The sequence below is a fragment of the Amblyraja radiata genome, chromosome 2 (genome assembly GCF_010909765.2).
Source record: "Amblyraja radiata isolate CabotCenter1 chromosome 2, sAmbRad1.1.pri, whole genome shotgun sequence".
Lineage (NCBI taxonomy): Eukaryota > Metazoa > Chordata > Chondrichthyes > Rajiformes > Rajidae > Amblyraja > Amblyraja radiata.
The window spans coordinates 123,284,203-123,307,742 of NC_045957.1; the positions used below are offsets into that span (position 1 = coordinate 123,284,203).

General features: G+C 46.5%; 1 protein-coding gene across 2 annotated transcripts in view; it reads left to right on the forward strand.

Moving 5' to 3' along the window:
* Positions 1–1,923: 1,923 nt before the first annotated feature.
* Positions 1,924–23,540, forward strand: part of pak1ip1 (PAK1 interacting protein 1) — a 34,781-nt gene continuing 13,164 nt past the window's right edge. Inside the window, exons 1-5 of one of the 2 annotated variants that reach the window (XM_033014927.1) lie at positions 1,924–1,948; positions 7,639–7,801; positions 12,112–12,232; positions 16,221–16,295; positions 20,826–20,878. In XM_033014927.1, coding sequence (XP_032870818.1) covers positions 1,925–1,948; positions 7,639–7,801; positions 12,112–12,232; positions 16,221–16,295; positions 20,826–20,878 — 436 coding nt within the window. In that variant the 5' untranslated portion in view covers position 1,924. Of the gene's footprint in view, positions 1,949–2,418; positions 2,547–7,638; positions 7,802–12,111; positions 12,233–16,220; positions 16,296–20,825; positions 20,879–23,540 lie in introns of those variants that run through there. The other variant, XM_033014920.1, reaches the window with a different exon arrangement.

A 23,540-nucleotide genomic window follows, 5' to 3' on the forward strand; every position in this document is an offset into this window, starting at 1 on the left:
GCTCCACACGGCCCCCAATCCCACCAACAGATGTGATTTAATCCAAGAACTTGATTTCATACAGATTCTAGTTGAAAATAGGACACAGTGTGTATTTATGTGTAAAGTTACATCTATATATTTTGTATTACATTGTTCAGGTATACAAAATAATATAATAATACAATGTGTAAAGGTATAAATAATTTTACAGAGTGTAAATATATTTATAGTGTTATATACGTTGTACAATGTGTACAAACACATTGTGTGTGTGTGTGTTTTCCTTGGGATGGGATGTGATGCCGGCGGTGGGTGGGACAGGCGCTGACGTCAGTGGTGCGCGCCGGACAGGGTTTGTAGTTCTAGTGGTTGGGTCCTTCCTGGAATGGATAGGATTTAATGCATTTTTAACTACAGATTCTAGTGGGGGAAACACACACAGTCTACCAATATCTATATAACATATACCATGTACAATATGTGTATATTGTATTATATAATTGCACTGTACAATGTGTAAAAATACATATTGTGTATTTTCTTTGGGGTGAGATGTGGTGTTGCAGGCGGTTGTGGGGCAGCCACTATGTATTTGTTGTAAATATATATCTAAAATGTTTAGATATAAAGCATATGTTATGTACAGTGTGTGGAAATGTATATATTGTGTTATATAATAGAACGATGAGTAAAAATATATTGTGAGTGTTTCTTTGGGATGAGGTGTGATGCTGGCGATGGTGGGGCAGGCGCAGACGTCAGTGGTGCGCGCCCCAACGTGAAGGGTCCTCCCTGGATTGGATGTGATTTAATGCAAGGAACTGCAGATTTTAGTTGATAAATATGTGAAAATGTTTATGTACACTGTATATAAATATATTAATGATGTTTACCTTGTACAATGTGTACAAATACCCATTGTGTGCGTGTTTTCTTTGGGGGGTGAGATGTGATATCGGAGGCTGTGGTTGGGGCAGGCGCTGACATCATCGGGGCGCGACGGACGGGTTTGTAGTTCTAGTGTTTGGGTCCTTCCTGGATGAGATGTGATTTATTTAATGCAAGAACTACAGATTCCAGATGACATAAAATACAAAAATATATATATTGTAAGGAACTACAGATTCTAGTTTACAATATGCATTTTTGTGCAAACATATATCTCTATTGTATTATATATATTATACAATGTGTAAAAATACATTGTCTGAAGAAGTCTCTACCAGAAACGTCACCCATTCTTTCCATCCACAGATGCTGCCTGTCCCGCTGAGTTACTCCAGCTTTTTGTGTCTATCTTCGGTTTAAACCATCATCTGCAGTTCCTTCCTACACACATACAGAAACATACACAATACATTGACAGGTCTATTGTGTGTGTCTCTCTGGGGGTGAGATGTGATGTTGGAGGCGGTGGTCGGGGCGGGAGATGACGTCAATGGTGCGCGTCGGGCCGGGGGTTTGGCGTTCTAATGGTTGGGTCCTTCCTGGATTTGTAGTTCTAGTCTGGATTGGATGTGATTTAATGCAAAGAACTGCAGCTTCTAGTTGACATAAACGTGTAAAATGATATATACATTGTACAAGGTATATAACATAATATAGATATACAATGTATATATGATTTTCCACGTTTTTATCAACTAGAATCTCCAGTTCCTTGCATTAAATCTTTTATCAACTAGAATCCCCAGATCCTTGATGTTTATGTTAAATTCTATAGTGTTGTGCTCCGCTATAGGATCTTTGGTGTTGTGTTCATTTTATTTCATTTGTGAGCTGCACCAATCGGTGTATTTGACAATAAATGTAACTTGTGAATCACATTCTTTCCAGGGAGGACCCTTCTTTGAACTACAAACCCGGTCCAGCGCGAACCACTGACGTTGGCGCGTGTCCCAACCACAGCCTGCAACATCTCACCCCAAAGAAAACACGCACAATGTATCTGGACACAATGTACAAGGTAATATAACATGATTACAGGTACACAACGTGCACAAATACAAAGTGTTTAAGAAGGAACTGCAGATGCTGGAAAATCGAAGGTACACAAAAATGCTGGAGAAACTCAGCGGGTGCAGCAGCATCTATGGAGCGAAGGAAATAGGCGACGTTTCGAGCCGAGACCCTTCTTCAGAGCTGGAGAAACTCAGCGGGTACAGCAGTCTGAAGCTCTGCTATAGGATCTTTGGTCTGAAGAAGGGTTTCGGCCTATTTCCTTCGCTCCATAGATGCTGCTGCACCCGCTGAGTTTCTCCAGCTTTTTTGTGCATCTCCGTGCACAAATACAAGACGTGCGTGTTCTTTGAGGGGGTGGGGGGTGATGCTGGCGGTGGTTGAGACAGACGTTGACGTCGCTGGTGCGCGCCGGGCGGGGATTGTAGTTTTTTAGTGAGGGGGGTGGGGCCTCCGTGGTGTGGGTGTCGCGGGGTGATGATGATCCGGCGGGCGGGCGGGTGGTGATGGCGGCGGCGGTGGCGGGAGGCGCGGGCCCGCTGGTTGTTGTCGGCGGCTGCTACCAGCAGGTTCTCTTCGGCTACCGGCTCCAGGAATGGCGGCAGGTGAGAGAGATACCGGCCCCGAGTCGCGCACTCACAGAGTGGAAACGGGCCCCTTCGGCCCAACCTGCCCATACTAGCCCTCATGTCCCAGCTACACGAGTCCCCACCTGCCTGCGCTGGGTCCATATACAAGATACATTTATACAAGATGCATTTATTTGTCACATGTGCCAGTTGGCACAGTGAAATGTAATCACCATACACAGCAGCGCCTTTACTTCCTGAGGAGGCTCAAGAAAGCCCACCTGTCCCCCCAGATACTGACCAACTTCTACAGGTGTACCATCGAGAGCATCCTGACCACCTGCTTCACGGTATGGTACAGCAGCTGCACTGTTGCGGACAGGAAGGCACTACAACGGGTGGTGAAAACCGTGCAGCACATCATCGGTGCCCCGCTCCCTGCCATGGATGCCCTCCACCGAAAACAGTGTCTGAGATGGGCTGGGAAGATCATTAAAGACCCCTCCCACCCCAACCATGGACCGTTTGCCCTCCTCCCATCAGGGAGACGGTACAGGAGCCTCAGGTCTCGTACCAGCAGGATGAGGAACAGCTTCTACAATTATACCATCACATTGCTGAACTCGGAGTCCCGCCGATAGATTTCTCCGGTCCCTCCGTCCCCATTGTTTAATTATTCTGTATTTTTGATTATTCTGTATCTTCTTTTTTTTAAATTTCTATATGCACTACTACTACGGACTGACGCAAAACTGCATTTCGTTGTACCCATACTCAGTATTTGTGCAATGACATTACAACATAAAACATCCCCACACAGCAGAATCAAAAGTTCCCCACTGTGAGGGAAGGCACTAGAGTCAGTCATCCTCCTCTAATGTTCACCCATGGTCGCGGCCTCCCTGAGCCCTCCGGAGTCACCGCTACGGGCAGCCCGATGGCAGGGGTGATGTAAGTCCGACGACCTGTCCTTTCCATGTACCAGTCTAACGTTGGGATAGTCCCAGCCTCAACTACCTCCTCTGGCAGCTCGTTCCATACACCCACCACCCTCTGTGTGAAAAGGTTACCTCTCGGATTCCTATTAAATCTCCCCCCCTTCACCTTGAACCTATGTCCTCTGGTCCTCGATTCCCATACCCTGGGCGAAAGACTCTGTGCATCTACCCGATCTATTCCTCTCATGATTTTGTACACCTCTATATAAAATACACCCCTCATTCTCCTGTGTTCCAAGGTGTTGCATCTCAGACTACTCAACCTCTCCCTTTAATGTGTCTCCCTTCCTCTCTCTCTCCCTCCCCCCCCCAAAACTGCGTCTTTGGAGTGTTGGAGGAAACCGCGCAGGTCAATAGACAACAGATGCAGGAGTAGGCCATTCGGCCCTTCGAGCCAGCACCACCATTCCATATGATCATGGCTGATCATCCTCAATCAGAACCCCGTTCCTGCCTTCTCCCCATATCTCCTGACTCCGCTATCTTTAAGAGCTCTATCTAGCTCTCTCTTGAAAGTATCCAGAGAACCGGCCTCCACTGCTCTCTGAGGCAGAGAATTCCACAGACTCGCCACTCTCTGTGAGAAAAAGTGTTTGCTCGTCTCCATTCTAAATGGCTTACTCCTTATTCTTAAACTGGCCCTTGGTTCTGGACTCTCCCATCATCGGGAACATGTTTCCTGCCTCCTGTCACGGGTAGAATGTATAAACTCCGTACAGACAGCACCCTTAGTCGGGATCGAACCCGGGTTTCTGGCGCTGTGGGGCAGCAACTCTACCACGGCGCCACTGTGCCACCCTGTGCTGTACTAATCTGCAGGGCTCGAAATTAGCGGTTGCCCGGTCACCAATGGCAACCTACAGTCCCGCCGGGCAACCTGAAAGCCAAGCCATTTTGCCCAGCTTGGCAATCACCCAGGACACCAATCGTTTAATTCTGAGCGGGCCCCCTCTCTATCTCTCTCTCTCTCTCTCTCTCTCTGTCACTCTCCGTCTCCGTCTCCGCCCGCCATCCATATCCGGGTCTCAGGTCTCGGGGCTCCGCTCTCCGCTCGCTCCTCATCCGCTGGCACGGCCGGCCGCCTTATACATGCGCACTGCCACGGCCTGCACATCCTCCCCCTGCACATGCGCACAACCACGGCCAGATCCTATAGCGAGGATCTTTGGCCAGCACATCATCGGCCGTGGTTGTGTGCATGTGCCGCGCTGCACATACGCACTGCCACGTCAACTGGTCGGCGTCGACCACTTTCTCCCTTCCTTTGCATTGTGGGAGATCTGGCCGCCATTGCTCTCCGGTCGCCGCCTCACCGCGACCGCTGAAAACCAACGCAGAATCACTCCCTGGAGCTGGAGTAACTCCCTGGAGTAACTCTTGCTTCTTGGTTTCTTCGTCCTCCAAAAATATTCCAAATGGAATTTAAACTGGAGTGGACCCACCACAATCAAACTCCGTACTCTGAAAAATAACAGCCTATTGCATTTTATCTGTTTATTTATTGTGTATATATATGGTATATAGACACACTGAACTTTTATCTCCTGTTCTGTATTATGTTTACATATTCTGTTGTGCTGCAGCAAGCAAGAATTTTATTGTCCTATCTGGGACACATGACAATAAAACTCTCTTGAATCTTAACTTGGACTTAAGCAAAAAAGGGTTCTTGGGGAAAAATGAGCTACCTTAAATTTTGTTGCGTCTGGTTGGGTACCTAAGATTGGGTGAAGACTATTCCATGCTTTAATTGTGCGGGGGATCTCCATGGAGCAGCCAGCATCTCTGGATAGAATAAATTGGGTGACGTTTCGGGTAGAGACCCTTCTTTAGATTTCCTCTGGTTTTAGTGTTTTTAGTTTAATTTAAAGATACAGCATGGAAACAGGCCCTTCGGCTCACTGAGTCCACGCCGACCACCGATCACCCGTACTCTAGTTCTATCCCACACATTAGCTACGTAATTCAAGAGTCAAGAGTGTTTTATTCTCTCACGTCCCAGTTAGAACAATGAAATCCTTACTTGCATCAGCACAACAGAATATGTAAACATAGTACTCTGTAAACAATGTTATAAACGAGAAAACAAAACTCAATACAGACAGCACCCATATTCAGGATCAACTTAGCAGCAACTTTATGGCCAATGTACTGCCCCTTAGTCTTGAACTGAATTAAAACATAGAGTAGCTGTAAAGGGGGACATAGCGTCACTTAGAGATTTATGACTGAAAATGGATTGTTTCTTTTTTTTAGAAACCAACGTTATCAACATAATTTTTTGTGTTGGAAAATAAAATATAGTGGCACAGATGGATTTGCTGCCTCGCATGCCAGAGATCTGCGTTCGATCCTATTCTCGGGCACTGTCTGTGTTGAAATTGCACATTCTCCCTGCCAGCGTGTGGGTTTCCTCCCACATCCCAAAGACGCATTGGCTTTGTAGGTTAACTTGTCTCTGTAAAATAGCCCCTAATGTGCAGGGAGTGGGTGAGGAAAGTGGCATAACAGAACTGGTGTGAACGGGTAGACAAAAATGCTGGAGAAACTCAGCAGGTGAGGCAGCATCTATGGAGCAAAGGAAATAGGCGACGTTTCGGGTCAAGACCCTTCATCAGACTGATGTGAGGGTGCGGTGGGGGTGGGGGTGGGGCGGGGGCGGGAAGAAGAAAGAAAGAGGCGGAGACAGTGGGCTGAGGGAGACCTGGGAAGCGGAGGAGAAAGCAGGAACTACCTGAAATTGGAGAAGTCAATGTTCATACAGCTGGGGTGTAAACTACCCAAGCGAAATATGAGGTGCTGCTCCTCCAATTTACAGTGGTCCCACTCTGGCCATGGAGGAGGCCCAGGACAGAAAGGTCGATTTGGAATGGGAGGGGAAGTTGAAGTGCTGAGCCACCGGGATATCAGGTTGGTTATTGCGAACCGAGCGGATGTGTTGGGCGAAGCGATCGCCAAGCCTGCGCTTGGTCTCACCGATGTAGGGCAGCTGACACCTAGAGCAGCGGATGCAATAGATGAGGAGGTGCAGGTGAACCTCTGCCACACGTGGAAAGACTGCTTGGGTCCTTGGATGGAGTCAAGGGGGGGGAGGTAAAGCGACAAGTGTAGCATTTCCTGCAGTTGCAAGGGAAAGTGCCAGGAGAGGGGGTGGTTTGGGTGGGAAGGGACAAATTGACCAGGGAGTTACGGAGGGAGTGGTCTCTGCAGAAAGCCGACAGGGGAGGAGATGGGAAGATGTAGCCAGTGGTGGGATCCTGTTGGTAGACAAAGCTGGAGAAAATCAACGGGTGAGGCAGCATCTATGGAGCGAAGGAATAGGCAACGTTTCGGGTCGAGACACTTCTTCAGACTGATGTCGGGAGGGGTGGGGGGGCGGGAAAAAGAAGGAAGAGGCGGAGACAGTAGGCTGTGGGAGAGCTGGGAATGGGAGGGGAAGGGGGGAGAAAGCAAGGACTACCTGAAATTGGAGAGGCCAATGTTCATACTGCTGGGGTGTAAACTACCCAAGCGAAATATGACGTGCTGTTCCTCCAATTTGCGGTGGGCCTCACTCTTGCCATGGAGGAGGCCCGGGACAGAAAGGTCGGATTCGGAATGGGAAGTGGAGTTGAAGTGCTGAGCCACCGGGAGATCAGGTTGGTTATTGCAAACTGGGTGGAGGTGTGTGCGAAGCAATCGCCAAGCCTGCACTTGGTCTCACCGAGGTTGATCATACGCTGAATAATCCAACCAGATTTTTGTTTGGAAATGGAAAGAGATAATAGGAACTGCATTCTTTGCAACGTGATGATGCAAGAAATGAGATACTGTATTGTAATTTTGCTGCATGTCATTGTGGTATATATCATGTCTTGATTGGTGAATATGTTTAGTTTGCGACTTTATTTGAAGCAGAAATAATATGAATGCTTCATTGAACATAATTCCGACTGGTAACTACGCACTTCTTCCGAGCACATTATCGCACGCGTCATGCAAGCCGTCTTAAATGACCACCTAAACTGTCATTTGCCAACTTAAAAAGCTGCCGAGGTTGCCCGGCTGGCAACAGGGAAAAAAAAGTTAAGTGAGAGCCCTGATTCTGTGCTATAATGTGTTGACTGCGGCTGTGCTGTGTCTCCCTGTAGAGTTGGGATCCAGAGGCAGACTTCACCCATCACGCTCACACTGCCTCCATAACTGTTGTGGCCGTAAATGATCGGTATGTGGCAACAGGCAGTAAAGACGAAACCATCCATCTGTACGACATGAAGAAGAAAATTGATCAAGGATCATTGTTGCACCATAATGGTAAGTTTGAATTGTTGCATTCAGGATCAAATTCAGGACTCTTTGCTTTTTGGCTCACTGACCTTCATCAGAGCAGCACGTGTGGAGCAGTGGGTAGAGCTGCTGCCTCACAGCACGAGAGACCCGGGTTCATTCCAGACTACTGGTGCTGTCTGTATGGGGTCTGCACGTTCTCCCTGTGACCTGCGTGGGTTTTCTCCGGGATCTTCGGTTTCCTCCCGCACCCCAAAGGCGTACCGACCGGTTTGTAGGTTAATTGGCTTGGTATAAATGTAAATTGTCCCTAATGTGCGTAGGGTAGTGTTAGTGTGCGGGGGGATCGCTGGTCAGCGCGGATTCGGTGGGCCGAAGGGCCTGTTTCCGCGCTGGATGTTTTAGCTAAAAAACTAAAACTAAACGAAGTTAGCGGATTGAGCATGGAAGTTGGGAGGTCATGTTGCAGTTATACAAGACGTCAGTGAGGCCTCATTTTAGAGTATTCAGTACCAGTATTTACTTTAATGTCATTTTAACTGAGTACTTACATACACAGAAGAAACAAAAATTTGTTTCTCAATCAGTTCCCGTCTGCAGTTAATAAAAACAGAATAAAAACATATAGCTTTAAAATTAAAATTAACATATCTAAAATAGGCCTAAAAATTGAAATAAAAACAGATATTCAGACCGAACAGTGACTTTGCTTTAACAGGTGCCTAGCTGTCAAAGTATGGGCGAGGTTAGATGTGTTGGTGCATGATGTATGGGGAGGGGACACAGTTCGTTAGTTCTGTGTTTAGTTCTGGGCACCATGTTATAGGAAAGACGTTGTCAAGCTGGAAAGGGTACTGAGAAGATTTACAAGGTTATTGCCAGGACTAGAGGGTGTGAGCTATAGGGAGAGGTTGGGCAGGCTGGGTCTCTATTCCTTGGAGCGCAGGAGGATGAGGGATGATCTGGTCGAGGTGTATAAAATCATGAGAGGAATAGATCGGGTAGATGTACAGAGACTCTTGCCCAGAGTAGGGGAATCGAGGAACATAGGTATATGGTGAAGGGGAACCCGTTGGGGATTTTTTTTTAAACAAAGGGTGGAGTGTGTATGGAATAAGCTGCCAGAGGAGGTAGTTGAGGCTGGGACTATTGTGACATTTAAGAAACAATTAGACAGGTACATGGACAGGACAGGTTTAGAGGAATATAGGGAGGTTGCACGGCAATCGGGTCACGACCCATGACCCGTACTGTTGCTACGCTACGCCAACTGGAGTACACGCGATGAACTGCAGGTAGGCACTGACCATTGTTTCCAGCGTAGCGGGCCCGTTAAAAGCCGCCGAAATGTTCAATTTTTGCACTGTAAATAATTATGGAAATCAGGATAAGCATGAGAGACATTCATCCTCCTTCAGAATTCCAAAAGTGAGGAGAAATGACGATAGATAGAATCGAGAGCTGAAGGGACAACAACAGCTAAAGTGCTTGGCGAACATTGGCCGTTTGTTCACTGTTTTCTCTTGATTCCTATGGCGTCTAAAAAGTTTCAGAAGTGATCACTCTGGCTGTAAAATTTTAAAATCGCCCATGGTTCTCAAGTTGGTTTTTACATACAAAAAGAAAACGGCTCTGAAGCAAAATTTATCATGAAAAAAAATCGCAAACCATACGTGGGTTTTGAATTACATTTTACTCGGATGCAAGCATTTTTCACACAGAGAGTGGTGAGTCTCTGGAACTCTCTGCCACAGAAGGTAGTTGAGGCCAGTTCATTGGCTATATTTAAGAGGGAGTTAGATGTGGCCCTTGTGGCTAAAGGGATCAGGGGGTATGGAGAGAAGGCAGGTACAGGATACTGAGTTGGATGATCAGCCATGATCATATTGAATGGCGGTGCAGGCTCGAAGGGCCGAATGGCCTACTCCTGCACCTAATTTCTATGTTTCTAAGCCAAGGAATGGCATAATTGTTAGCTGTTAATTGGACATAATCAACCTCAGCAAATTGACAATATCCTAATGAAAGGGAGTGGGTGTTTAAGCTGTCAGGACATTTTATTATTTGCCAAAATATACATCTCAATAGCATAATGATAGACTTCCACACACCAATCATAAGTCTGGAGATTTTTTTAATGATAAATTTAGCTTCAGAAGCGTTTTCATTTTGCATGTAAAAACCCACTTCAGAACCATGGGCGATTTAAAAATTTTACAGCCAGATTTACCACTTCTGAGACTTTTTAGATACCAAAGGAATCAAGAAAAAACACAAATAATGCCTTACTGTTGATGAAATGCAGTGAGCAAACGCGATAATTCCCAATATTTTCAATTTCGATATCTGCACGGCCAATGTTCGCCAAGCACTTTAGCTGTTGTTGTCCCTTCAGCTCTCGCTTCTCTTTACCTTCATTTCGCTTCACTTTTGGAATTCTGAAGTAGGATAGATGTCTATCACGGTTAACCCGACTTCCACAATTTCCCAAAAAATTCACAACTTTGGCGGTTTTTACCAGGTAGGAAAGTACGCGTTTCGTGTATTAACAACATATACCGGAAGCTGCGATGTCCTCCAGATGGATTGAGTGGACATTGTTGGCCCGTGTAGGCAAGGTGGGCCGTAGGGCCTGTTTCCACGCTGTATCACTCTATGACTCTGGTGAGGCAGCACTCTGCCATCTGCGCCACTGTGCCACCTATTAAATTAAGTCGCCAAATAGAACATTATTTCTGGTACTATGGTTAGATTGTAGGAAGAAAGAACTACAGATACTGGTTTATAACAAAGCGAGACGCAAAGTCCTGGTGTAACTCAGTGGATCAGGCAGCATCTCTGGAGAAAAGCCACAGGTGATGTTCTTCAGGCTGGTGAAAGAGTTAATTGCTATTAGCTAGGGTTACCTTGCATGATGGGATACTTGGCCATTTCTGTATTCTTGCTTAAATGTTTATGTAGCTTTAAAACTACTGACAGAGGAAATATACTGCTGACTCCTGTAGCTGAAAACTGAAATACTGCTGGTGCCTCATATAGGGGATAACTGATAACAAATACTGTAGACTCATGTGGACGTGAGCGAAACTTGCAGTCCTTGGACTGACCACCGAACAGAATAAGCCTGGGATAAGTAAGCTGCAGAACGGCAGTTGACCGGACTGACGTACATAGATCACCGCTCCTCCGAAGATAAGAAAACAGTCACTGAAAGATGTCACCAGTTGTTTCTTGGAAATACTACTTGGCAGTAGTTTTTGGAAGAATGACTAATGGCCCTGTCCCACTGTACGAGCTAATTCAAGAGCTCTCCCCAGTTTAAAAAAAATCAAACTCGTGGTAAGCACGTAGAATGTACGTAGCAGGTATGTCGGAGCTCGGGACGTCTCTTAGCGGCTCGTAACGCTAACGGCAGGTACTCGGGGAAACGCGGTAAGCTCGGGAAGACTCGTGAAGTTTTTTCAACATGTTGAAAAATGTCCATGAGAGCCCCGAGTACCTACTAGCGGCTATTACCGTAAGAAAGCTGGAGGAGAGGAGGAGGAAGACAAAGTGTGACCAGTTAATAGGTTGGAACAGGTGAGGGTTATTTGATAGACAGAAGATTGGACAAAGGCCAGAGATGAAAAAGCAGAAGGCGTGATACAATAGGATGGAAGAGTTGCAAATTGTGAAGCTAGAGGCAGTGCAGCGTAGGTTCACGAGATTGATCCTTGGGATGGCGGGACTGTCATATGAGGAAAGACTAGGCTTGTATTCACTGAAGTTTAGAAGGATGAGGGGATATCTTAAAGAAACGTATAAAATTATAAAAAGACTGGACAAGCTAGATACAGGAAAAATGTTCCCAATGTTGGGCGAGTCCAGAACCAGGGGCCACAGTCTTAGAATAAAGGGGAGGTCATTTAAGACTGAGGTGAGAAAAAACTTTTTCACCCAGAGAGTTGTGAATTTGTAGAATTCCCTGCCACAGAGGGCAGTGGAGGCCAAGTCACTGGATGGATTTAAGAGAGAGTTAGATAGAGCTCTAGGGGCTAGTGGAATGAAGGGATATGGGGAGAAGGCAGGCACGGGTTATTGATTGGGGACGATCAGCCATCATCACAATGAATGGCGGTGCTGGCTCGAAGGGCCGAATGGCCTCCTCCTGCACCTATTTTCTATGTTTTTATGTTTAGAGGAAGGAATGCATTAGAATGCACTCTGTGAAACGTCACCTATCCATGTTCTCCAGAGATACTGCCTGACCCGCTGAGTTACTCCAGCACTTGTATTGTGTCAGTATATTGTATTGTCTCTCGCAGCATTACACTAACTTTCCTCTTCCTTGTTTAAAGGGACGATAACCTGTTTGGAATTCTATGGGAATACCCATTTACTCAGCGGAGCAGAAGACGGACTCATCTGTGTGTGGGACGCGAAGAAATGGGAATGTTTGAAGTCTATACGCGCTCACAAGTATGAATCACTGCTGTGCTATTCTATAAAGAATGTGCGATTTCCAAATCACAAATCAGTGCATTTTGCTATTATTTTGGAAATAATAACCTTTTGAACCTACGCTGCACTCCCACAATAGCAAGAATATCCTTCCTCAAATTTGTAGACCAAAACTGCACACAATACTCCAGGTGTGGTCTCACTAGGGCCCTGTACAACTGCAGAAGGACCTCTTTGCTCCTATACTCAACTCCTCTTGTTATGAAGGCCATTAGATTTTTTCACTACCTGCTGTACCTGCATGCTTAGTTTAATTGACTGATGAACAAGGACCCCCAGATCCCATTGTACGTCCACTTTTCCCAACTTGACACCATTCAGATTATAATCTGCCTTCCTGTTTTTGGAACCTCACATTTATCCACATTAAACTGCATCTGCCCACTCACCCAACCTGTCCAAGTCACCCTGCATTCTCATAGCATCCTCCTCACAGTTCACACTGCCACCCAGCTTTGTGTCATCTGCAAATTTGCCAATGTTACTTTTAATCCCTTCATCCAAATCATTGATGTTTATTGTAAATAGCTGCGGTCCCAGCACCGAGCCTTGCAGTACCCCACTAGTCACTGCCTGCCATTCTGAAAGGGACCCGTTAATCCCTACTCTTTGTTTCCTGTCTGCCAATCAATTTTCTATCCCTTTCAGCACTCTACCCCCAATACCATGTGCCCTAATTTTGCCCACTAATCTCCTATGTGGGACCTTATCAAATGCTTTCTGAAAATCCAGGTACACTACATCCACTGACTCTCCCTTGTCCATTTTCCTAGTTACATCCTCAAAAAATTTCAGAAGATTAGTCAAGCATGATTCCCCCATCGTAAATCCATGCTGATCCTGTTACTGCTATCCAAATGTGCCGCTATTTCATCTTTTATAATTGACTTCAGCAACTTCCCCACTATGTTTTTGTTCTTGTTTTTCTGCATCAGTGGCAGGTTTAGGTTTATAATTTGTCATATGTAGCGAGGTGAAGTGAAAAGCTTTTTTTTTTTTTTGCATGCTATCCAGTTAGATCACACGAATACAATCAATGCAAACTCAGGTACAACAGGTAGAGCAAAGGGGAAGATACAGAGCGCAGAATGTAGTTCTCAGCATTGTAGCGCATCAGTTCCAGAGACAAAGTTCAATGTCCGCAATGGGGTAGAGGTGAATCGGACAGTACCCTAGCGTATGGAAGGACCGTTCAGAAGCCTGATAACAGAGGGGAAGAAGCTGTTCCTGAGTCTGGTGGTGCGCGCTTTCAAGCTTCTGTACCTTCTGCCGGTCGGGAGCGGGGAGATGAAGGAATGACCGGGGTGGGACAGGGACAAGTCTTTGATTATGTCGGCTGCTTTCCCGAGGCAGCGTGAAGTGTAGATGGAGTTAGTGATAGGAAGTCTGGTGGAGGTATTGATGCTGCCATCTATTCTCTTTCATGTTCTTCTATGGTGGAGGTTGTGAAGACTAGTTTAGCTTCGGAAACAGGCCCTTCGGCCCACCGAGCCTGCGCCCCGTACACTAGCACTATCCGACACACTTTACATTCTTTACCGAAGCCGATTAACCTACAAAACTGCACGTCTTTGGAGTGTGGGAGGAAACCGGAGCACGTGGAGAAAACCCACGCAAGTCACGGGGAGCAACTCTACCGCTGCGCCACCGTGTCGCCCAAATATGTGAACCCTTACTTAACAACGTACTAGTCAGTAGATGGCGCTGCAGCAACATAGCAGTGCTGAATGGAATGGATGTCTAAGCTGGGCTGTAGGTTAATAGACAATAGGTGCAGGAGTAGGCCATTCGGCCCTTCGAGCCAGCACCACCATTCAATGTGATGATCATGGCTGATCATCCCCAATCAGTACCCCGTTCCTGCCTTCTCCCCATATCCCCTGACTCCGCTATCTTTAAGAGCCCTATCTAGCTCTCTCTTGAAAGTATCCAGCCCCATGAAAGACTCCGCCCTCTGAGAATTCCACAGACTCGCCACTCTCTGTGAGAAAAAGTGTTTCCTCGTCTCCGTTCTAAATGGCCAACCCCTTATTCTAAAACTGTTCTGGACTCCCCCAACATCGGGAACATGTTTCCTGCCTCTAGCGTGTCCAAACCCTTAATAATCTTATATGTTTCAATAAGATACCCTCTCATCCTTCTAAATTCCAGAGTGTACAAGCCCAACCGCTCCATTCTCTCAGCATATGACAGTCCCGCCATCCCGGGAATTAATCTGGTGAACCTACGCTACACTCCCTCAATAGCAAGAATGTCATTCCTCAAATTTGGAGACCAAAACTGCACACAATATGCCAGGTGTGGTCTCACTAGGGCCCTGTACAACTGCAGAAGGACCTCTTTGCTCCTATACTCAACTCCTCTTGTTATGAAGGCCAACATGCCATTCGCTTTCTTCACTGCCTGCTGTACCTAATGACCACGTGTAGCTATGCACCAGCGCAAGGCAGCACGGCGCAGCTGGTAGAGCCGCTGCCTCACGGTGCCAGAGTTCAAGCCGACCTCTGGTACTGTCTGTGTGGAGTTTGCACGTTATCACATGGGTGTCCTCCAGTTTCCTTTCGCAGCCCAAGGAAGTACGGGCTTGTAATTTGGCGAAGTTTTGTTCAGAGATGCAGCATGGAATCAGAGGAAGGATGTTGCTGGCTCTGGAGAGGGTCCAGAGGAGGTTTACATGAATGATCCCATGAAGGAGTAGGTTAACCTATGATGAGCGTTTAACAGCACTGGGCCTGTACTCGCTGGAGTTTAGAAGAATGAGGGGGGACCTCATTGAAACTTACAGAATGGTGAAAGGCCTGGATAGAGTGGATGTGGAGAGGATGTTTCCACTGGTTGGAGAGTCTGGGATGAGGGGAATCTGTGGAATTCATTGCTACAGAAGGCCATGGAGGCCGTCAGTGGATATTTTTAAGGCAGAAATAGATAGTTTTTAAGACAGAAATAGATAGATTCTTGATCAGTATAGGTCAGTATGGGCATAAGGCAGGAGAATGGGGTTAGGAGGGAGAGATAGATCAGCCATGATTGAATTGGCGGAGTAGACTTGATGGGCCGAATAGCCTAATTCTACTATCCCTTGTGACCTTATGAAACAGGCCCTTCGGCCCACCACCAGACTAACCTGTAGACTAATTCTACCCTACACAATATATATAATTTACAGAAGAGAACCAACCTACAAACTTGTGTGTCTGTGGAGTGTGGGGGGAAACTGGAGCACCCGGAGAAAACCCATGTGGTCACAGAGAGAACGTGCAAACTCCACACCAGGGGCCACAGTTTAATCCAGAACCAGGGGCCACAGTTAAAGAATCCAGAACCAGGGGCCACAGTTTAAGAATCCAGAACCAGGGGCCACAGTTTAAAATAAGGAGTTAAGAATAAAGAGAATAAGGAATAATTTAGGACGGAGACGAGGAAACACTTTTTCTCACAGAGAGTGGTGAGTCTGTGGAATTCTCTGCCTCAGAGGGCGGTGGAGGCAGGTTCTCTGGATGCTTTCAAGAGAGAGCTAGATAGGGCTCTTAAAAATAGCGGAGTCAGGGGATATGGGGAGAAGGCAGGAACGGGGTACTGATTGTGGATGATCAGCCATGATCACATTGAATGGCGTTGCTGGCTCAAAGGGCCGAATGGCCTATTCCTGCACCTATTGTCTATTGTCACATAGTTAGAATTGAACGGGGTTGTGAGGCAGCAAGCAACTCTAACCGCTGTAGCGCCACCATGCCGTATAGGTTAATTGGCCCGCTTTAAATTGCCCCCCTCCCCCTAGTGTGTAGGGAGTGGATGAGAAAGTGGGATAACATAGAACTGGCGTGAAGGGGTGAGGGATGGTCAGTGTGGACCCGTTGGGCCGAAGGGCCTGTTTCCCTGCTGTGTCTCTGAACTAAGCGTGAAGTTGTGTTTGATGTGATATTAAAATGATGCTTTGTTTAAACAGGGGCCATGTGTCGTCGTTGTCCGTGCACCCATCGGGAAAGCTGGCCTTGTCAGTGGGAACAGACAGAACATTACGGTACGTGGATTCCCTCCGACATAAAGCAGGATCAAAAATGCCAATTGTGTCGCAAGAACCTGCAGAAAAGGGCATAAATTCTAGGAGCAGAATTAGGCCATTCGGCCCATTGAGTCCACTTTGACGATCAATCATGGCTGATCTATCTCTCCCTCTCAATCCCATTCTCCTGCCTTCTTCCCATAACCCCTGACACCCGTACTAATCAAGAAACTGTCCTTGAAATATGCACTGACTTGGCCTCCACCGCCTTCCCTGACAATGAATTCAACAGATTCTCAACCCTCTAAATAAAGAAATTCCTTCTCATTTCCTTTCTAAAAGTACATCCTTTTATTCGGAGGCTGTGCCCTCTGGTCCTAGACTCTCCCATTAGTAGAAACGTCCTCTCCACATCCACTCTATCCAGGCATTTCACTATTCGTTATGAGGTGCCCCCTCATCCTTCTAAACGCCAGGCCCAGTGTCGACAAAGGTTCATCATATGTTAACCCACAAATTCCTGGGATCATCCTTGTAAACCTCCTCTGGACCCTCTCCACTGCCAGCACATCCTTCCCAAGATATTGGACCCAATACTGCTGGCAATACTCCAGATGCTGGTTTATACTTAAGATAGACACAATGTGCTGGAGTAACTCAGCGGGTCAGGCAGCATCTCTGGGGAAAAAGGGTTCCATTCGGAACCCTTCTTCAGGCCAGATTAAACGCCAACTTCTCCACTTTAACATTTACAAAACTTAATCAAGATCCAATCTTTGAAGAAAGGTCCCGGCCCGAAATATCACCTATCCATGTTCTCCACAGATGCTGCCCGACCTGTTGAGTTACTCCAGCACTCAGTGAAACGTCATCTATCCATGTTCTCCAGAGATGCTGCCTGACCCGCTGAGTTACTCCAGCACTCTATGTCTTATTTAGATAGTCTGTACAAAAATATATTTCACTGTATTGGTACAGAACCTGCGGCCACAGTTTAGAACGTAGATGAGGAAAAACGTCTTCACACAGAGAGTTGTGAGTTTGGAATTCTCTGCCTCAGAGGGCAGTGGAGGCCGATTCTCTGGATACTTTGAAGAGAGAACTAGATAGGGGTCTTAAAGATAGCGGAGTCAGGGGATATGGGGAGAAGGCAGGAACGGGGTACTGATTGTGGATGATCAGCCGTGATCACAGTGAATGGTTGTGCTGGCTTGAAGGGCCGAATGGCCTACTCCTGCACCTATTGTCTATTACAAGTGACAATAAAGAAACCATTTACTATTAAAGTGTATCTCGTAACTCAATGTATCTGAAAGTTTAGTTTATTGTTGACAAGTGTATTGAGGTGCAGTGAAAATCTATTTGTTGCGTGCTATCCAGTCAAAGGCTATACGTGATTATAATCAAGTTGTCCACAGTGTAAGATAAAGATGTGTGGGTTTTGAAGATTAAATGGCCTCTGAAAATTTTCCCTAGTGTGACAATAGACAATAGGTGCAGGAGTAGGCCATTCGGAGTAGCTATCTTCAAAAGCCCTATCTAGCTCTCTCTTGAAAGCATCCAGAGAAGCAGCCTCCACCGCCCTCTGAGGCAGAGAATTCCACAGACTCGCAACTCTCTGGGTGAAGACGTTTTTCCTCATCTCCGTTCTAAACTGTGGCCACAGGTTCTGTACCAAGTACAGTGAAATATATTTTTGTACACAGCTCACCAAGACTATCTAAATAAGACACTTGAGTGCTGAAGTAACTCAGCGGGTCAGGCAGCATCTCTGGAGAACATGGATAGGTGACGTTTCACTAGGTGCTGGAGTAACTCAGCAGGTCGGGCAGCATCTCTGGAGAACATGGATAGGTGACGTTTCACTAGGTGCTGGAGTAACTCAGCAGGTCGGGCAGCATCTGTGGAGAACATGGATAGGTGATATTTCGGGCCGGGACCTTTCTTCAAAGATTGGATCTTGATTAAGTTTTGTAAATGTCAAAGTGGAGAAGTTGGCGTTTAATCTAGCCTGAAGAAGGGTTCCACATGTTTCCTGCCTCTAGCGTGTCCAAACCCTTAACAATCTCATATGTTTCAATAAGATTCCCTCTCATCCTTCTAAACTCCAGAGTGTACAAGCCCAGCTGCTTCATTCTCTCAGCATATGACAGTCCCGCCATCCCGGGAATGTAGAGAGTGTAGGGAGTGGTTTGTCTGTGTGGAGTTTGCACGTTCTCCTTGTGACCCTGTGGGGTTGCTCCGCATGCCAAAGATGTGCGGGTTTGTAGGTTAATTGGGCTCCTGCAAATTGCCCCCTCGTGGGTGAGAAAGTGGGCTAGCATAGAATGAGTGCGATCGACGATCGGCATGGACCCGGTGGGCCGAAGGGCCTGTTTCCCCACTTTGTCTTTCAATCAATCAAATGTACCAGAGCAGGCTCGCTAGAAAAAGCTGAACCCACACTTTGTGAACACTGCCCCGGTCCATCACCGGCTCTGACCTCCCTGCCATCGAAGGGATCAACCGGTGTCGCTGCCTCAAAAAGGCAGCCAGCATCATCAGAGACCCACACCACCCTGGCCACGCTCTCATCTCACCCCTGTCATCGGGAAGAAGGTACAGGAGCCTGAAAACTGTAACGTCCAGGTTCAGGAACAGCTTCTTCCCACAGCCATCAGGCTATTAAACACTACAACCTCCAAATATATATATATATATAAGCATCTGGATAAACAGGGTCTGATTAGGAACAGTCAACATGGATTTGTGCCTGGAAGGTCATGTTTAACTAATCTTCTTGAATTTTTTGAAGATGTTACTCGGGAAATTGATGAGGGTAAAGCAGTGGATGTTGTGTATATGGACTTCAGTAAGGCCTTTGACAAGGTTCCTCATGGAAGGTTGGTTAAGAAGGTTCAATGGTTGGGTATTAATGGTGGAGTAGCAAGATGGATTCAACAGTGGCTGAATGGGAGATGCCAGAGAGTAATGGTGGATGGTTGTTTGTCAGGTTGGAGGCCAGTGACGAGTGGGGTGCCACAGGGATCTGTGTTGGGTCCACTGTTGTTTGTCATGTACATCAATGATCTGGACGATGGTGTGGTAAATTGGATTAGTAAGTATGCAGATGATACTAAGATAGGTGGGGTTGCGGGTAATGAAGAAGAGTTTCAAAGTCTACAGAGAGATTTATGCCAGTTGGAAGAGTGGGCTGAAAGATGGCAGATGGCGTTTAATGCTGATAAGTGTGAGGTGCTACATCTTGGCAGGACAAATCAAAATAGGACGTACATGGTAAATGGTAGGGAATTGAAGAATGTAGGTGAACAGAGGGATCTGGGAATAACTGTGCACAGTTCCATGAAAGTGGAATCTCATGTAGATAGGGTGGTAAAGAAAGCTTTTGGTGTGCTGGCCTTTATAAATCAGAGCATTGAGTATAGAAGTTGGGATGTAATGTTAAAATTGTACAAGGCATTGGTGAGGCCAATTCTGGAGTATGGTGTACAATTTTGGTCGCCTAATTATAGGAAGGATGTCAACAAAATAGAGAGAGTACAGAGGAGATTTACTAGAATGTTGCCTGGGTTTCAGCAACTAAGTTACAGAGAAAGGTTGAACAAGTTAGGGCTTTATTCTTTGGAGCGCAGAAGGTTAAGGGGGGACTTGATAGAGGTTTTTAAAATGATGAGAGGGATAGACAGAGTTGACGTGGAAAAGCTTTTCCCACTGAGAGTAGGGAAGATTCAAACAAGGGGACATGACTTGAGAATTAAGGGACTGAAGTTTAGGGGTAACATGAGGGGGAACTTCTTTACTCAGAGAGTGGTAGCTGTGTGGAATGAGCTTCCAGTGAAGGTGGTGGAGGCAGGTTCGTTTTTATCATTTAAAAATAAATTGGATAGTTATATGGATGGGAAAGGAATGGAGGGTTATGGTCTGAGCGCAGGTATATGGGACTAGGGGAGATTATGTGTTCGGCACGGACTAGAGGGGTCGAGATGGCCTGTTTCCGTGCTGTAATTGTTATATGGTTATAATAGACTACAAACTACATAGCCTATTTATTTATTTTTTGTCTCGTTTATTATATTGTTTACAGAATACTGTGTTTACATATTCTGTTGTGCTGCTGCAAGTAAGAATTTCATTGTTCTATCTGGGATAACTGGGCGGTTACCACCCAGATGTTCCAGATAGAACAATGAAATTCATGGGTTGGTGCTGTCTGTACGGAGTTTGCACGCACGTTCTCCCCGTGACCTGCGTAGGTTTTTCTCCAAGACCTTCAGTTTCCTTCCCACACTCCAAAGACGTGCAGGTTTGTAGGTTAATGGGCTTGGTGTATGTGTAAAATTGTCCCTGGTGTGTGTGTGTGTGTGTGTTAATTTTCTGGGATCGCTAGTCGGCGCGGACCCGGTGGGCCGAAGGGCCTGTTTCCGCGCTGTGTATCTCTAGAACTAAAACAGCCAAATATGACGATAAAACACTCTCGACTCTTGCACGACACCGTGGCAATCGGTACGGCATTTCACTTTGTTCATTTGGCTTTTTTTATTTCTTCAGAACATGGAATCTAATTAATGGAAAATCTGCGTTCATCAAATCTATAAAACAGAGTAAGTTGATTCCGTAGTTTTTTAGGTAGAGGAAAGTGCTGGAGAAACTCAGCGGGTGCAGCAGCATCTATGGAGCGAAGAAAATAGGCAACGTTTTCGGGCCGAAACCCTGGACCATGAATTAAAGTCGATCTCTACAAAGCTGAGGCCACGCACCAACTCTCGGACACCTCCTCCTACTTACCCCTGGACCATGAATTAAATATAACCTCCTCCGTAGTTTTTTAGTATGAGTTTGGCAGTCGTGAAATTGATGGGGCTGGGAAAGCAATCGAGCTCATTCAGAATTGTACACGCCTCAGTTAAATGTTCCTCGATCGTCTCTGTGGAAGGGAAACAACCCTAGCACAGCAAATAGAGTTTAAGGGTGGCACGGTGGCGCAGCGGCTAGAGCTGCTGCCTCACAGCGTCAGGGACCCGGTTTCGATCCTGACTACGGGTGCTGTCTGTACGGAGTCTGTACGTACTCCCCGTGACCTGCGTGCGTTTTCTCCGGTTTCCTCCCACACTCCAAAGACGTACAGGCTCGTAGGTCGATTGGCTCCTGTAAAAATTGTAAATTGTCCCTCTGTGGTAGAGGATGGTGTTAGTGTGTCAGTGTGGACGAAGGGCCTGTTTCTGCGCTGTACCTCTAAAACTAAACACAGATCTTTCATCAAGGATACCGAGAGATGTGGAGAAACAAAGGCATCTGAAAACATATCCCCGTAGACAGTGGTGTACAAGATGGAACTGCAGGTGCTGGTTTACACCGAAGATAGAATCAAAATGCGGGAGTAACTCAGCGGGTCAGGCAGCATCTCTGGAGAGAAGGAATGGGTGACCTTTCGGGTCTGTGGAGGGTCTTCTCTCCAGAGATGCTGCCGCCTGACGCACTGAGTTTCTCCAGCACTCTCGGTACTATCAGTCCTGGACAGTTGGACACAAAAAACGATTTGGATTTTAGTCTTTACTGTAGACTGCAGCGAAACAGCGCGGAAACAGGCCCTTCGCCCCACCGAGTCCGCGCCGACCAGCGATCATCCCATGCACTAGCACTATCCCACGCACTAGGGGGCAATTTCCAATTTCGTATTTGTCTTAACTCATTGATAAATATGACAAAAGGACTATGGCTTGTGAGCTGAGGAATGGCCAATGCGGAGTTGAACACAGACAAGTGTGAGGTGTTGCGTCTTGCAAAGTCAAACCAGGGCAGAACCTTCCCAGTGAATAGCAGGGCTCCGGGGAGTGTCGTAGAGCAGAGGGATCCAGGAGTGCAGGGACATAGTTCTCTGAAAGTGGCGTCACAGGTAGATAACACGGGTGTCAAGAAGGCTTTCGGTACCATTGGCCTTCATCGGTCAGGGTATTGAGTGTCCCAGGTCGGGATGTTTTGTTACAGTGGTTCAGCATGATGGCGAGGCCACATTTGCAGTATCCTCTTTTGTTTTGGCCAGCCTGCTATAGGAAGGATAATATTAAGCTGGAAAGTCGCAGAGAAGATTTATGAGGATGTTGCCAGGACTCGAGGGCCTGAGCAATATAAGGAGAGGTTGAGCAGGCTGGGACATAGAAACATAGAAAATAGGTGCAGTAGGAGGCCATTCGGCCCTTCGAGCCAGCACGGCCATTCATTGTGATCATGGCTGATCGTCCCCTATCAATAACCCGTGCCTGCCTTTTCCCCATATCCCTTGATTCCACTAGCCCCTAGTGCTCTATCTAACTCTCTCTTAAATCCATTCAGTGACTTGGCCTCCACTGCCCTCTGTGGCAGGGAATTCCATAAATTCACAACTCTCTGGGTGAAAATGTTTTTTCTCACCTCAGTCTTAAATGATTCTATTCCTTGGAGGATGAGGGGGGGTGATCGAATAGACGTGTACAAAATCAAGAGAGGAATCTTGCCGAAAGTAGTGGGAATCGAGAACCAGAGGATTTTGGTTGAGGTGAGGGGGGACAGATTTAATAGGAACCTGAAGGGTTCCTTGGAGCGCTGTCTGTCCCGCTGAGCTCCTCCAGCTTTTTGTGTCTACCTTTGGTTTAAACCAGCATCTGCATTTCCTACACATTTTTCTTGGACTACAAGTTTTGTTTGTATTTATGGATAGAAGTGTGTATAAGATCATGAGGGGAATGCAAGTCTTTTTCCTAGGATAGCGGAATCAAGAACTAGAGCTGAGAGGGGAAAGCTTTAATAGGATCCTTTTCCGCACGGTGGGTGATGGGTGCATGGAATAAGCTGCCTGAGGAAGTATTTGAGGCAGGTACTATAACAGCATTTAAAAGACACTTAGACAGGTACGTGGATCGGAAAGGTTTTTAGGGATATGCGGGCAGGTGGGACTAGCTTAGATGGGACATGTTGATCATCATGGACATGTCGGGCCGAAGGGCCTGTTTCCTTGCTGTCTGACTCAAGTTGTTCAGTTTTCCAAATATATTTCAGAGTCAACAGCGGTGGAATTTTATAAAAAGGACATTTCATAACATTTGTTTTTGTTAGAAATGTCAATATTTAGAGTGACAATAGACAACAGGTGCAGGAGTAGGCCATTCGGCCCTTCGAGCCAGCACCGCCATTCAATGTGATCATGGCTGATCATCCCCAATCAGTATCCGTTCCTGCCTTCTCCCCATATCCCCCTGACTCCGCTATCTTTAAGAGCTCTTCTGAACC